This window comes from Helianthus annuus, chromosome 8 (assembly GCF_002127325.2).
Source record: "Helianthus annuus cultivar XRQ/B chromosome 8, HanXRQr2.0-SUNRISE, whole genome shotgun sequence".
Lineage (NCBI taxonomy): Eukaryota > Viridiplantae > Streptophyta > Magnoliopsida > Asterales > Asteraceae > Helianthus > Helianthus annuus.
In genome coordinates this window covers 86,248,291-86,265,744 of record NC_035440.2, presented here as the reverse complement: position 1 = coordinate 86,265,744, position 17,454 = coordinate 86,248,291, and the positions used below count along the sequence as shown (strand labels likewise).

Sequence of the window (17,454 nt, the reverse complement as noted above, 5' to 3'; positions counted from 1 at the left end):
TTTCCAGAAATGAGAAGTAAATCGACTATCTCTATCCGATACAATGGAGAGTGGGACTCCATGTAGGGATACTACTTCGTCCACGTACAGTTGCGCTAACCTTTCCATGCTAAAGGTTTCTTTCATTGGTAAGAAATGAGCTGATTTGGTTAATCGGTCTACAATTACCCAAATTGCATTATTACCTCTTTTGGTTTTGGGTAACTTAGTAACAAAATCCATTGTTATGAGTTCCCATTTCCATACAGGCATTTCTAATTGTTGAAGTAATCCTGATGGTTTCTGGTGTTCAGCCTTAACTTGTGAACAAGTTAAACACTTGGATACGTATTCGGCTATATCCTTTTTCATTCCTATCCACCAGAAATTATTTCTTAAATCTTGGTACATCTTATTGTTTCCTGGGTGCATGGTATACCTAGATTTATGAGCTTCTTCTAAGATCTTATTTCTTAACTCTCCTTGCTTAGGTACCCAAATTCGTTTCTTATGGAATTTCCAAATTCCATCATTTCCTTGTTCTAGTTCTTTTAGGTAACCTTTCATTTCTTCAGCATCATCTTTGATTGCTGTTTTCTGAACTTCTTTGATTTGTGCTATTAAATCTACTTGGAGATTTAATCTCAGAGCACGGACTCGTTTCGGTTTCTCATGGTACTTACGACTTAAGGCATCGGCAACTACATCTGCCTTTCCTTCGTGATATTGAATATCACAGTCGTAGTCGCTCAGCATCTCCATCCATCTTCTTTGCCTCATGTTTAATTCTTTTTGCCCAAATATATATTTTAAAATTTTATGATCTGTATAGACAGTAAACTTACTTCCGTACAGATAATGTCTCCAAATTTTAAGGGCAAAGATTATGGCTCCTAATTCTAGATCATGAGTTGTATAATTTTCTTCGTGCTGTTTCAATTGCCTAGCATACGCAATTACCTTCTTGCGTTGCATCAAGACACATCCATAGCCTAACTTTGAAGCATCACAATATACTTCAAAGTCTTCTGTTCCCTCGGGTAAAGCTAAGATTGGTGCATTTGTCAACCTATGCTTTAAAATCTTAAAGGCTTCTTCTTGTCTAGGTCCCCATTCAAACTTAGCAGCTTTACAGGTTAACTTGGTTAAAGGTACGGCTATCTTAGAAAAATCTTTGATAAATCGTCTATAGTATCCAGCTAAACCTAGAAAACTTCTTATTTCCATTGCTGTTTGTGGGACTTTCCATTTTATAATTGCTTCTATCTTAGCAGGATCTACATGGATACCTTCGTGATTTACCACATGTCCTAAGAATTGTACTTCTTGCAACCAAAATTCACATTTCGAGAATTTGGCATAAAGCCTTTCTTTTCTTAACAAAGTTAAGAGAACGTGTAAATGCTCACAATGTTCTTTTTGGATTTTGGAGTAAATAAGTATATCGTCGATGAAAACGATTACAAATTTATCCAAGTATGGTTTACAAATGCGATTCATCATGTCCATGAATGCTGCTGGGGCATTTGTTAACCCAAAGGGCATGACTGTAAACTCATAATGACCATACCTAGTTCTGAAAGCAGTTTTAGGTATGTCTTATTCTTGTACTTTCAACTGATGGTATCCGGATCTTAAATCTATCTTTGAGAAGTACCTAGCTCCTTGTAGATCAAAAAGATCATCAATCCTAGGTAATGGGTATCGATTCTTAATCGTAACCTTATTCAATTCCCTATAATCGATACACATTCTCATCGATCCATCTTTCTTTTTCACAAACAACACTGGTGCACCCCAAGGGGATGAACTAGGTTGTATGAATCCTTTGCTTAATAATTCATCTAATTGCTTTTTCAATTCTAGCATTTCGGTAGGTGCTAATCTATATGGTGCTTTAGCTATTGGTGCAGTACCTGGAATTAAATGAATTCTAAACTCTACTTCTCTATCAGGTGGTAACCCAGGTAATTCTTCTGGAAAAACGTCTGGGTATTCTGACACTACCGGGATGTCCTGAAGTTCCTTATCTTTAGTGTTAATAATTACCGAAATCATGTACACCATTTCCTGCTTTCTTGAATAACTAGCCAATTTCATTGCGGAAATGAATTTCAGTGGTTTTCAAGGTTTATCTCCAGTAATAAAAATTACTTCTCCGGAAGGAGTTTGAACTTCTACAGCGTTTTTATCACGTAGGATTCGAGCATGGTTGGCTATTAACCAATCCATTCCTAACACTACATCGAATCCGGCTAAATTCATTGGTAACAGATTTGCAGAAAACTTATGGCCTAATAGTTCTATTTTTCCTTCTTGCCAGATTTTATCTATTTTCACAGAATTTCCTTCTGCGGTTTCAACTGTGAAGATTTGCCTAAGAGCGGTTAAAGGTAGCTTAAGATCGTGACAAAATGAAGTATTGATAAAACTTTGGTTCGCACCAGAGTCAAATAATACTTTTGCAAACACATCATGTACTAGGAACGTACCAGCTATCACATCTGGAATGAGTTCGGCCTCTTGAGTGGTTAGCTGGAATGCTCGCGCATTTCTCTTTGTTGCTCCTTCAGCTGGTTTGGCTTGGTTGGCTATAAGTTTAGCTAATTTAGGACATTCAAATTGGAAATGACCTATTTCTCTGCAATTATAGCAAATTCTTGTTTTCTTCCTGCAGTCTTCTTCCCGATGTCCTTTGGTCTTGCAAAAATTGCAAACCATGTTGCATTGTCCATAATGCTTCTTTTTGCAAGTTTTGCAGAAAGGAGATGATGAGGATTGCCTCGTTCCTCTTTTCTTGGTATTACCCACACGAAATCCTTGGGTAATCTTTTGAGCTAATTCCTTCTTACGATCTTCTTCTCTTGCGCGTACCAATTCATCTGTTAGAGTGTTAGCTAATTCTACAGCATCGTCAATAGTACGAGGTCTCGCAGCTTTAACGATGTTTCGGATTTCACTAATTAACCCCCAGATGTAACGGGAAATAAGTACCGGTTCTGGCGAGGCCAGTGTTGGCACTACCCTTGCGTATTCAAAAAATGTCGAAGTATAACCTCGGCAATCTACCCCTGTCATACGGTGACTTAGGAATTTGTTTGCCATTTGGTCTTTTTCATATTCGGGACAGAATTTTCTTTCTACAAGACTCTTAAATTCTTCCCACATCATGGCATAGGCTATCCTTCTTCCTTTTGCCTGGAGGATCGTATTCCACCATTCTAATGCTCCTTCTTTGAATAGATTTGATGCATACATCACTTGATCCTCTTCAGCACATTTGCTTATTGCAATCACTGCTTCGGTTTTCTCTAACCATCGCAGTGTTGCGGTTGCCCCTTCGTTACCTGCAAATTCAATGGGTTTGCAAGCAAGAAATTCTTTGTAAGTGCAACCAGGTGTTGCAGCTTTCATTCTCTTAGGGAGTGGGGCCTGTTGCGGATCATGATCGTCATGATTGCCGCCTCCATTTATGTTGTTACTGCCGTTATCTTCTGGAATACGTTTACTAGGAATTAATTGTGGTTTGGCAGGTTTCTGAACAGCAGCCACAATTTCTGGAATAGCATGGGCTATTCCTTGGGCAATAAAGTGCTCGATATCTTGTCGAGTTATATATTGATCTTCCGGTTCTTGCTCAGATTGATTTACTTCATTAATTGGTTCATTGTTAGCGTTTTCCATCTGCTAATTAGTAGGAATTTATTAGTGTCTAACTTATTAATAACAAATTTAGCACAGATGAACACATATATTACTACAACATACAAACATAACCAAAATTGTCAATTTCTCGACTTTCATTTTGTTATTGTATATTGTATATGCCTCCGTACACACCATATCTTACAAGGTTTTATTGCCCATTTTACAGAATCAGTTTTACTATATTAGTTATAATACAGACAAACTTTTTCCAGCCCTTCCTATCTTTTGGTTTACTGGCAGTTTCAGTAACGACGCTCCCTCTCGTCGTACTTCCAAGATAGTTGCTCCCCCATTTCCCTGATCCTATTACCTGTACCTATCAGTTCTTCACCGAACTGACGAAGTTCAGCTAGGTTTTCATTACTCATGGGAGGATTAGGGATAGGTTCTGGATCAAACTGTGGGAGAAAACTATAGGGACTATTAACTATATTTTGGAATTGCCAGTCATTAGTCCACCATTCCTCCATTTGGCCTAATGGTCTGGTGTGAACTAGTGGGTCTGGAATAGCTGGTCCTAGGTTTAGTGGGAATTGGGCTGTAGCCGGGTAAGAGAAGAGATTATCGTTGATAGGCTCTAGAACATCACAATTATCCAGTAGGCGGTCTATTTCGTCCTGGAACGTGATTTCCTCAGACTGTTTAGAGCTTTCTCCGATCTCTATTCCCTTTTGCTTTAGATCTATTCCTAATTCCTTTTCTGGTGGTTTCGAACTTTCTCCAGTTTCTATTTCCTTTCCCTTGCTCCCGCTCACAGGATTTTCTATTTTAGGGAGTCTCCTAGTGGCTGGTTTCCTACGGCGTACTTTCCTCCACCCTACGTATCTTCTCTTCTTTTTAGGTTTGGCTTTTTCCAGCGGTGGAGCTTGGAATTCCACAGGTTCTTCTATGTCAGCAACATAACCAGTAAAGTCGTAAGAGACTTCGATAGGCACTGGATATAAGTTGAGATTCTGAAATGCTTCTGATATCTCACTCATGCTGCATAGTATATATGCAAAATACATAAATGTAATGTTAAAACTTTGGAACAAAGTTTAACAAACAAACACTGAAGTTTTATTGCACACCAATTTATACAGAGGACAACAGAAATAAACACACTGGGGTTTTATTTATTTACTGGATAGTGATTTTTCTTACTAGTCTCAACTTGTCAGATATTTAGAGATTTGCATTTTCTGCTACAGTAGCTAGCATATAAAGATTTGCCCATTTCCCGTCTATTTTATCTTCCCAAGGTACACTATTACCAAATTCTTGGACTTCTGGGTTAAACCTAACTCTCTTGGTTCGGGGTTTCTTTTTCTCCTGACTCTTTTTAAGTATCGAATCCCTTTTCTCTGGGGAAAGAGGATTCTCGTAGTTTGCCTTGCGGACAAAGATTCCTTCTTCTAAGTTTACTGGGTTTTTAGAAGAAGATGCAACATCTAGTTTGTGGTAGATAGCAGACAGCTTTTGTTTACCCATACTGTAACTAACAAATAATCAGTTAATAAACAGATAATCACAGAATAACAACTAGTAGATTTAAGTATTTTGTCAAATACTTAATTTAGTATTAGGCTTAATCAGCGGCTCGATCAGTGGCTCAATAGTTATTAATTATTAGCTCTGATACCACCTTCTGTCGCGGCTCCCGACCCACCCTGGACGGAGTCAGGGGCCGCGAGCAGTCCCAGTGGTACCTGTGGTATTTTTATGCGACAGCGGAAGTCTTTTATTACAGGATCTTTTCACCGTAAAATGCTCGTTTAATATATTACACAAAGTTTTAGGGGATAAATCCCATAATTTACAATAAGTTGATTTCACACAGAAATCTTTATTTTCCAAAACATGTTTTATTGGTTTATTCATACTGAGCCACTTCCCTGAGCTTGATAGTGCTTTACTGCACTTTTCCTGGATCACACAGATCACCTGAAACATGTTTGAAAAAGGTTTTGTCAGCGGGGAAATACTGAGTGAATCATTCCATTTTCTAAAATGATCCGTTAGTTATAAATTTACAGTATTAAGAGCGATTACAATGTTTCTATCAACCAATTATCAAGAATGGGTATTTGTCACTCGACCGGATCTGTGACTGTGGTCATACCACTATTGGGTCCCGTCGCCCCAATCGTGACGGCTCACTCACCTAGAGTGATATTCACTCACCTAGAGTGATAAAAATAGTAATGTGCACAATACCCCACATACCGACTGTAATTTGGTGATTACAAAGACTTAATCCTTGTAATTATAACCTTGAAATAACTTTGAAGTTTTGTAATACTTATTCACAAATTGTGAGAAAACAGTTTAAAAAGAAGAATGACTCACATTGCAGATTAACGAGCAAATAGATAATGCCTACTGATTAGCCTTGATTACACCTACTTTAACACAATGCACACACAGGCAGGTTAGTAACTAATACAGCATTTACGTCAATTCACGAGATTAAACCCTCACAACGATTAATCAGTGCAATACTCGATAATTCAGTCGGATTCACAACGAATAACAGAGCATAGTCCGAATTCGAACAGCACTCAAATATTCAAGTCGAAATCACGACGAATAATCAAAGTACAAGCTCAATTGAGCAGCACCCGGACTATCGTTGGATAGTTATAATCGATCGGACGTTGAATCGTAATAGCGATCGAGTTATTACCCTGATTGCGGCAGCACCTCGTGATCGTGTGTGTGTGATTGTAGTGTAACAGTGAAAACTCAACGTACACAGAAGCTTTGTGCAATGTTTTAACACCATAGTTCAAGTGCCAAGGTCGGCTATTTATAGCCAGAATTTCGACTCGCTTACGGACCGTATGCCTAACCCCTTACGGTCCGTAAGGGAACCTGGTCTGCTTACGGTCCGTAAGGACCAACCTTTACGGTCCGTAAAGGGTGCAGCCTACTTCCTAGCCTAGCTGAGTTCGGTTGTAGCCTTGGTGAATCAAAAATTTCAACCAATCAGCATCTAGCAACGATTTTAATTAGATAATTATCAATTAGGGTTTGCCCCCCTCGAGTTTTAGGGGCCCTGATCCTGATTCCGATTGTTCCGGAAATTTCAGGGTTTATGCCAAATTACTTGGGTGTCTTAATTAGGGTTTTCTTATTGGATAATTATTAACCTAATTACCGGTTTTATTGACAGTTGTTACAAAAAACATACATATCATCAAAGTTGTGTCGGTTTAGTTATTTTTTATATAAATAAATATCGCTTACCTTTTTCGTTATGTTAGGAATCTAAAATAATGTTTTATAAAATTTCGAGTATACTTTTGTGACACACTTATTTTTTTCTATGATTATGGTTTTCTCGAATGGCAGTAAAAATTAGTTGTAACAGAATTGTATTCGCAGTACAACGTGTGTCGGTACAGTAACAGTATAGTAACAATCTGAATTGATACCAAGTGAACAAATCTATAACGATACTGCTATTCGTTCGTATAGTTTTCAATTGATATTAAAACACTTGTCGATATACTTTCTTGTCTATTTTGGTTGCTATACCGAGTGTTGATACCATACCGAACCAGATGAAAGCTTGCTACAGAGTGCATGTAATCCCACTAGTTTATATCATTATTAGTAAGTGTTCAAAAAAACAAAAAGTGTTAAATTTTATTCAGCATCATAATTCATTTTAGATAATCAGGATTTATCTGACAAAGAATAACTTCATTTTAGATAATTAGATTTACTTAATACCAAAGGTTTGGAGTGCTGTAGTTTCAAGACTAATCTAATATCCGTTTTCTTCGAATAATAGGGGTCAATAAGTCATCCATTGTAATATTTCGTTGGATCATCCCTAGGTTTCTATTAAAGTTTGTTCCAACACAGTTGTTACCTAATGGCGAGGGTGCCCTTGACGCCCCACAATAACAAGGCAGCGCGATGTGGAGCTCATGCTCATTGACAGGCTCATGTGACATGCGTTGTTATTTCACAACGACCAACCTAATCTCATACATGACAAACTAGTTTAGAGTTAAATGCCCTTTTAGTCCAAAGGTTTGAAACGTTGCCATTTTAGTCCAAATAAGCGTTGCCATTTTAGTCCACTGGGTTAACTTCGTCCATTTTTTCTGTTAGCTAGAAGGGTAATTCGATCATTTTATATGGTCGAATTGCCCTTTTAGTTAACAGAATTACATATAAAATGACCGAAATGTCCTTCTAGTTAACAAAATAAATGGATGGAGTTAACCCAGTGGACTAAAATGACAACGTTTGGACTAAACTGGCAAAATGATTCAAACCACAAAGACTAAAAGGGCATTTAACTCAATAGTTTATATGTATCAGAGTTACTTTCTCTGCCCTAAATCATGGGTATCAAAGTTGTATTATAGTCAACTTTGTTATATTGCAAATGTGTGGTTTGTTTCTCATTGAATACACCAATCATAGATTTTTGGTATTATAATATTGAACATGTTGATGAAATATCTACCTTCGCTCCAAAAGTGATTTTGTCGAATTATACCAATTGAAAAAGCATGATATATTTTTTTTTTGAATGGCTCAACGGAACACACCTAGACGAAGTACCTCCGCCCCCCGGGTTCGACCCCCGGGCCCCCCCTAAGGTCCAGCCCACACCAGCTTTCGACCGGCTGGTAGTCGACCCCTTAGCTCACCCGTGCGGGAAAACAGCTCTAGCCCGGGATTGAACCCGTGACCAGAGGGTAAAACCCTCACACCTCCACCCAACTGAGCTGGGCTTCATTGGCAAAAAAAAAAAGCATGATATATGAGTAGCTAATTTAACTCATATTTTTTTGATACAATCGTCCGTACACTTTGTCGTTATTCTGTTAAAAAATGTGTAAGGAAAACGATATCAAGTCGTTATTTCTGTTAAAAAAATGTGTAGGAAAACGATATCAAGAATGGAAAATGCTTATACTTGCAAGTGGGTATAAGAAAATAAAAAATAAATAGTATTAATTGTAAAGTTGGTTCTAATTTATGTATAAAACAACAATCACAATATGCTGCTTTAGCATCAAACAGTGACTAGATTAATTGACGCCAGCAATAAATTGAAGACACTTGCCAACAACAAACAAAAGAAAATTAACTTTTTATCATATATAATAAAGAAATCATAACAATATCGTTACGTTATTCAATTTTCTAGAGACACTTGCCAACGAGAACCAAAAGATAAATAACTTCTTCTCATATATAACAATATCTTTACGTAACTTATTCTCATAATAAAGAAAGTAAATAATATATTTACGTTATTCAACTTTCTAGAAATGTGTAGATATTGTCATTCTAATGGTGTCACTTGAATGGCAATTGGTCATCATGCAAAAAATTCTTCTAACTCTTCTTTATAAAAATAGATAAATGTATTCTTTTTTATTTTATAACAAAACAACAAAAATGAAATGGTGGGATATAGTTTTTTTTCTTGGGGCGGGGGGGGGGGGGGTGTTTCATTGTTTGTTTTGGGTTATTCTCATGGTTCTTATGATAAATTGTGGTTCTTACATGAACCCTATCTTATGTATACACACATATATATATATATATATATATATATATAGGGTTGAGTTCATTTCAGAACTTTAAATAACTACAGAACTTTCAGAACTCCTAATAAACAATCATTTTATATATAAGTTTTTGTATTTAGGATCTTTTTATCATCTATTATATGTATTTCTTTGATTACATACATGTTAAAAGTAGTTTACGTATGTTTAATTGCCAAAATTATATATATGTGTCATAACTAACTACATATATATATAAAAAATGATAAAATTACTCTTAACATGTATGTAATCGTAAAAATACAGATAACAAATGATAAAATTATCCTAAACATAAAAATATATAAATAAAAAGATTGTTTATTAGGAGTTCTGCGAGTTCTGTATATATTTATGGTTCTGAAATGATCCTGACCCTATATATATATATATATATATATATATATATAGGGGATGGTTCAAATGAAAACCACTTTTATTGTGAAAACTCGAAAACTAACTAAAAAAGCCTAAAAAAACCTAAAAAACATACAAAAATTTTTTTTTTTTTTTTACAATTTTTTTTAGAAAAATCGCTACTTTTTATATATAGAAAAAAAAATTTCAAAAAAAAAAAAAAAAAATTTTGGTTGTAGTGCACATGTGCACTAATACGGAAAGTCTAAACCACTTAACCCACCCCCCACCGACACCCCCCAAAAACCTAAACCCCCCACCCTCCCCCCCCCCCCCCAAAAAAAAAACCTAAATTCACCCTCCCACCAAAAGCCTAACCCCCCCCCCCCCCAACCCCAAAAACCTAAACCCCCCACCCCCACCCTCCCGGAAACCTAAAACTAAACCCTAAACATAAACCCGAAAAAAACCTAACCCCCCCACCCCCACCCCCCAAAAACCTAAACCCCCCTCCCCCCACACCCAAAAACCTAATCCTAATCCTAAACCTCCAAAAAAACTAACCCTAAAAGCTAAACTAGACTCAAAAAGCTAATTTTAAGCATGTAATGTACATTGTCGTACATGTTATATTGCACATGTGCACTACTATAATAATAGTATTGAAAACAAGACGACACCATAAATCTTTTTTTATGTCATAAAAAATATGCTCGAATATACTTGAATGAAAGATAAGAAAATTTGTGATCTTATGGTGCCATTTTTGTTTTAAAATGATAACGTATGGAGAAATGGGAAATGTTTGAAAAGTTATATATTTTTTGTTCCAATTTTACCCCTCCTTCATTAAAAGTCTTCCCCCCTCCTTTTTAGTGGGTTTTAGTTAGTTTTCTAGTTTTCACAATAACTAATGGTTTTCATTTGAACCTTCCCCTATATATATATATATATATATATATATATATATATATATATATATATATATATATTGCATTTGAGGGTTCATTGTTTGTTTTGGGTTTATTTTGGTTGTGTTTGCAAGTTTATTCTCATGATTCTTATAATAAACGGTGGTTCCCACATATACACACATATATATTGCATTTTCACTCACATAACATATCAATATCTGATATCATATTCATACTTTGGACAATATATCTCATTTATTTTCGTTTCATGACATATATTAGCTTGTTCTGAATATCTCACTAAGGGTTGTTTGGCAACTTCTAAATGATTAAGTACTGAACTAATAAAATGTCTAAATCATTAAGAGTCAGTATAATGGTTAACCGTTCAGAGGCAAATGTCTGACCAATTCAGATTAGAGGTCTTTACCATTCAGACTCAGTATAATGTTTAGTCATTCAGAGGCAAATGTCTGAACTGTTCAGATATCTGCTCGCGAAACAAACAGTCTGAACCATTAACTAGTTGAACCAGTAAAAGGTCTGAACCATTAAGAGTCTCATTAAGAGGTAAACAAACAATCCCTAAGAAAACAAAAATACATAAATTCTTATTATAGATCACATATATAAACATCATTAGTTATAATTATTTGTGTTTGAAGTTGGGTGAATAAAAATCATATTTTCAGCAAACTTTTCCAACAATCCACACCACACTTGTATGGAGATCAACTGAAAACACATGAAGGTACTGATAAAACCTCTTGCATGGGACATGTACGTGTTAGATCTAAACCTTCCATCATTAAAATGTACTTAGTCTCTTTCTTGTTAGTAGACACAATATCCTTGAATAAATTTTTGTATCATGCAAACATGACTAGTCACCCCCTTTATTATGGTGTCCTTGGTGGTCCTAAACATGTATCATGCAAACAACAATATTCCAACACACATGACTAGTCACCCCCTTATTATATGGTGTCCTTGGTGGTCCTAAACACAAGTCTCGTTCTATGAAAGCTCGCTTAGGAACTATGTCCGCACAATTCCCTTCGAAGCAGTGATGAAGTTTGAGATTTCTGACCGGAGGGGGTCAAAAACGTACATACCCAAAAATTTCTATAAAATCGGGGGGGTCAAAAACGTATATACCCAAAAATTTCTATACGAAAACTACATGTCCACATAATCTCCACTACTGAGCGAAAAGTTCAGGGGGTCGGTCGTCCCCTCCCGCCCGCTATAAGTTGCGCCCCTGCTTCGAAGCGACCATCGTTCTCTCATTAGTTAATTAACTACATCACTGGTTAATTTAGAGTATCTATATGTTAGCTTAGATATATCTAATACCCACATACTTGGTTCATAAAGGTAGGTTATCCTATAAAACCTAGATTTTGGGATTTTAAGTCAGTGAAGTTAGGTTTGAATTGAATAACCCTTTTAGTAAACCCTTTTGTTATCAAATCTGAAACATTCAATTCTCTTTGACTTCATATAGTTTATCATTGAGACCAGTTGTTTGTTCTTAACTTATAAGTCAATCGTGCCTATTTTTAACCCTAAGACTATAGCCTCAAATCTCAACATGAATCGTGGGTAGGTCCGCCGCCACTGCTGTTTGTTGACATCAACATGAATCGTGGGTCCACCACTGACCATCAGGATTGCATGCATCTAAAAAAAAGAACGATTTTAGAAACAAACAGTTACAAAATTGCATGAATCGTGGGTCCGCCACTGACCATCAGGATTGTTTGATGTCAACATATGCAAGCTTAAGAGTTTTTGTTTGTCATTCTTGTTCACAAGTTACAGAATTGCACAAGTTCAAAGTTTATAGGTCAATCGAATCAAATATTGCACCCTTATGCATGTGTGTAGGAGTTGAAGATTTACCTATGTGGGACAAATTTTAATCATTTACTTCTTTCAGGTATAAAATCGAACTCAATAGTTTGAATATTCATATCTCATTCACCTTTAATATATGTTTTCATAATTAAACTTTAATTAAGAAGAATGCAAAGTTATAAATATATATTAGAGTAAATTACGTTTTTGGCCTATGTGGCTATATCACTTTTACTATATTAGCCTAAAATAAGAATTTTTAACATATCTGCCCCCATGGTCTCTATAACTAACTATTTTGGCCCCTAAGTCTAGAGATCATGGGGGCCAAAATGGTTAGCTATAGAGACCATGAGGGCCAAAATGGTTAGACTTAGGGGCCAAAATTGTTAGTTATAGAGACCATGGGGGCAGATATGTTAAAAATTCTTATTTTGGGCTAATATAATAAAAGTGATATAACCACATGGGCCAAAAACGTAATTTACTCAATAACTCTATATATTAATTACTTATATAAATATAATTACTTTTGTTGAAAATAAGTGAAAAATATTTTCTGCTATGTTTTCCAATAAGATGTTGGATATGATCTTAGGTCCCGTTTCCTTCTTTCAAGTTTGATATCAACTCATTACTTTGAATATTTCATATCTCATTCACCTTCTCTATATTGGACATTTCTTTGCTCATAGCGAAATTTGAATTAAGAAGAATGTAAAGTTATAAATTATTAATTATTACATACCTATATAAATATTATTATTTGTGTTGAAAAGAAGTGAAAAATATTTCCAATTATTTTATCCAATAAGATGTTGGATTTTTTTAAATTACAATTAATTATCCAACGTGTTATTTTAATAATGATTTGTATATTAATATAATTATTTTATATATTATTAGCTTTAATAATGATTTGTATATTAATCTAATTATTTTATATATTATTAGCTTGTATTTTAAAATAAAAGGTAATCACTCAAGACAAAGAACATTCGAACAATACCATATTATTGATAAGCTCTAATATTTGTGTTTATTCTATCTAGCCCATTTCTTTTGTCCACCAACAAAAAAAATAAATTTTAGGTATGTGAAGTTAATACTTAATACACCAACACCATTGTGTTATATGAGTGAAAAGACACTACATCGATTTTTTTTTCTTTTCTTTTTTTTTTTTTTTGAAATGTTGTAATTCAAAGCACTAAGGTTGGGTTGTAGGCCTGGCGTTGGGCCAAAGTGTGTGCCTGTGTGGACTGTTGAGTCTTGTGTGATAGCTAATTATGAGGCCCATTACTTCCATTTTAGTTAAAAGTTATATTAACTTTTTCACTCATTCACTATACCAAGAGTCATTCTTTTATGGATAGGATGACGCAATTGGTTTGTATATAAGTAGGAGAACCTCAAGCACTTTAGATGTCAATATGTAATATTATGTAGTCTCACTTACCTACTACTATCATAAAAATTCCCTCACCATCTACACAAGTTTCTATATCTTGTTTTATCGTCTAACACCTTCATAACCATGTCAGGAATACGTCCAAATGGCGGCGAACGTGAGTCTCCCATCATCACAGCCGAAAAACCACAAATCCGTCGACTCAGTGGCTTTATATTATCTCTAGTTGACTACCCTCCTGGTTTTTCGCGTAAGGTAAGGTAGCATATCCATCATGAAATGATTCTTGTCATATTATCTTTATAATAATTTCATGATGTTTTGTTGACAGGTGGTGGCGGAAGTGGTGGCTACATTTCTGTTGGTGTTTGTGACATGTGGAGCAGCGGCACTTACCACAAGCGACAATCGTAAGGTGTCACAGCTTGGAGCCTCGGTTGCTGGTGGGCTCATTGTTACCGTTATGATATATGCTGTTGGACATATCTCCGGTGCACACATGAACCCTGCCGTCACGCTAGCATTTGCAACCGGTGGTCATTTCCCTTGGATTCAGGTATGCGACTAGACGTCACTTATATGTACGCGTTGTGTTGGAACCATACATCTCAAAAAATTCTAACAAAAAAGCAAAGCATATGTGGTTAAAGTGAGTTGGATGGGACCTTGAGTCTTTGAGACCATTGAACCAAGCCAAGGCAATAGGCATGTTGTGACCTACTACAACTAGTTGAGTAGTTGGCAATCTCCGATATCTTCATTTATTCTATATTTATTATTAATGCATGGGTAGGGCTGTAAACGAACCAAACGAACACGAACAAAGCTATGTTCGTGTTCGTTCGTTAAGAAAATTAACATGTTCGTGAACTGTTCATGAACGCATACCTAACATAAATGTATGTTCGTGTTCGTTAAGGAAATTCAATTGTTCACGAACAGTTCGTGAACACGAGTCTCGAACCAAACGAACACAAGCAAATAAAAATGAACATAAACGAACATTTAAGTTGAAAATAATAAATAAAAACATTGTTATCATTAAACAATGGAAATAAGTAGTTAAATACGACCATCAAATGATAAACAAAACACAAGAAGTCTACTACAACCACCAAACGATGAATCAAGTTTAACTAACTTAGACATAATTATCCCAAAAAAATGTCTTAAAATGTCCAAATTTTAGCTAACTTAGAAAAAATAGAGTTTCAAGTTTTCAATATGTTTAGATAAAAATTTGAAACGGAAGATATCGGTAAAAATATATATTTTCAAGCAACCCAATCAGACACATATCGGAATACTACCTTTCGGTGAATCAAATAACTAGCATGAGTAATTCAATCTATGCAGGTCCCTATATATGCCGCAGCACAACTGACTGGGTCCATATCAGCTTCGTTTGCGCTACGGGTGTTGCTACAACAGGTAAAACATTTGGGGACAACGACACCTTCAGGGACAGACCTACAAGCTTTGGTCATGGAGATCATAGTCACTTTTTGTATGATGTTTGTCACTTCAGCTGTCGCAACAGATTCTAAAGCCGTAAGAACGCATGTTTTTCATTTAGAAAATAATATTTCCACTATAGAGTTAACTAAACTAGTAATCAGATAATCAGTTATTTGACAAGAAAAGTGAACATAAAAAATGTTTCCAGGTAGGAGAGCTAGCAGGTATAGCAGTTGGATCATCAGTATGCATTACTTCCATCTTGGCAGGGTACAACTTTAAAGCTATAACATTATAAATTACTAACAGGGCCGTCTCCAAAAATCACAAAAAAAAACTTGGCCCTGTTCGAGATAAAAAATTTGGGCCCTATTCGTAAATCTTCATATAATATAAACTCATCAATCATTCAATCAAATATATAAATACTAAAGACCCATAATATAATATAAACTCATCAATCATTCAATCAAATATATAAATACTAAAGACCCATAATACGACGACTTTTTGTTTCCTTTCCCTGATCTAGCAGACCCTTATTTTTGTTTAGACTAGTCACTTGGGCTTGTTAATTGGGCCATTTTTAAAAACTTTTAAACAGACCCTTATTTAAAAAACTTTGGGTCTTTTAGCAGGCCCGTATTATACAAACATCCAGAATTTTATATATATATATATATATATATATAGGATAATATATATATATATATATAGGGGAAGGTTCATTGGGGAACACTTAAAAATTGGGGAACAGCGGGGAACCGGCTCAAACGAACTCCGATTGGACTCATTCCAGCGGCGTTGGAACCGGCTCGTCGAACCCTAACTAAGATCTTTTAACCCTAAACCCTAAATCCTAACTCCTAAACTCTAAACCCTAAAGCTAAAAAAATAAGGCTAAAACCTAAGATAAACCGTACAATCTAAACTATAAACCCTAAAAACTAAACCCTAAAGGCTAAACCCTAAGCTAAACCCTAAAGCTAAACCCTAAAGCTAAACCCTAAACCCTAAAGCTAAACCCTAAACACAAAATCTAAACCCTAAAGCTAAACCCTAAAGCTAAACCCTAAAGAAAAACCCTAAAAGCCAAACCCTAATATATTTAGAGTTTAGGGGTTATGATTTAGGGTTCAGGGTTAAAAGATCCTAGTTAGGGTTCGACGAGCCGGTTCCAACGCAACTGAAATGAGTCCAATCGGAGTTCGTTTGAGTCAGTTCCCCGCTGTTCCCCACTTTTTAAGTGTTCCCCAATGAACCTCACACTATATATATATATATATATATATATATATATATATATATAATTTATAAAATATTTTCGGGCCCTATATTGATTTGGGCCCTGATCGCAAGCACCTCCTGCACCCCCGATAGACGGCCCTGGTTACTAATATGTTAATGAATCAAATAAATAATATATAAACATGTTGCAGACCAGTATCAGGCGGATCGATGAACCCAGCACGCACCATCGGGCCTGCTTTAGCTAGCAACAACTTCAAGGGCATTTGGGTATATATTGTTGGTCCTATATTTGGGACCATATCAGGGGCGCTATGCTACAGTTTTATTCGGCATACTGATAGACCGATTCAAACGATGTCGTCTTTCAAACTTAGAAGAATGAAGAGCAATGATCAACATGTTGCAGAGAACAATTCCCTTAGTTTCGTGTAATAATATAACTAGTAAAATGGCTTATGCTATATATATATTAAAGAAGTGCAATCATGCACATTTTAATTATCGGTTGTAAATCCATATAAGTGATCAGCCAACTCAAACATGTTTCTCAGCTGCATATCATGCATCACAACTAAACCATAATATATATACACATACATAGGGATCAAGAATATCCATTAAGAATATACAAAATTACAAAGTGGGTGTTTGGCATTCCTTCTCAAAGTGACTTATTAACTTATATAAGTCAAAAGTGAGAAGTTAGAAATTCTAACTTCTCAAGAAATGACTTCTCAAGACACAAACTCCTTCAAAATAAGCTAACCCGAACACTCAAAAAATAACTTATTAACTTTTATAAGTCAATAAGTCATAAGTTGCTCCAAAATAAGCTAACCCAAACACCCCCAAAGTATTATATAAACTATATTAAAATTTGGATATGCAGTTAATGACAGCTCCATGAGGATGGAGGATCAAAAATTTGAATATGCACTTAATGACAGCTCCATGA

The 17,454-nt window shown here is 35.5% G+C and overlaps 1 protein-coding gene across 1 annotated transcript; it reads left to right on the top strand.

Annotated features, from left to right (window-relative positions):
- The first annotated feature begins 13,818 nt into the window (after nucleotides 1–13,818).
- Nucleotides 13,819–17,015, top strand: LOC110873322 (aquaporin NIP2-2). Its single transcript, XM_022122251.2, has 5 exons — nucleotides 13,819–14,045; nucleotides 14,122–14,346; nucleotides 15,147–15,341; nucleotides 15,457–15,518; nucleotides 16,688–17,015. The coding sequence occupies exons 1-5, from the start codon at nucleotides 13,917–13,919 to the stop codon at nucleotides 16,929–16,931; spliced, it is 855 nt and encodes a 284-aa protein (XP_021977943.1). The 5' UTR covers nucleotides 13,819–13,916; the 3' UTR covers nucleotides 16,932–17,015.
- The last annotated feature ends 439 nt before the right edge of the window (nucleotides 17,016–17,454 follow it).

What these genes read in the sequence shown, in the direction of transcription:
- LOC110873322 (XM_022122251.2), top strand. Translation starts at nt 13,917, where the DNA reads ATGTCAGGAATACGTCCAAATGGCGGCGAACGTGAGTCTCCCATCATC. An exon ending in GTCATTTCCCTTGGATTCAG is followed by an intron (nt 14,347 to 15,146) that starts GTATGCGACTAG and finishes CAATCTATGCAG; the next exon opens with GTCCCTATATATGCCGCAGC. An exon ending in ATTACTTCCATCTTGGCAGG is followed by an intron (nt 15,519 to 16,687) that starts GTACAACTTTAA and finishes AACATGTTGCAG; the next exon opens with ACCAGTATCAGGCGGATCGA.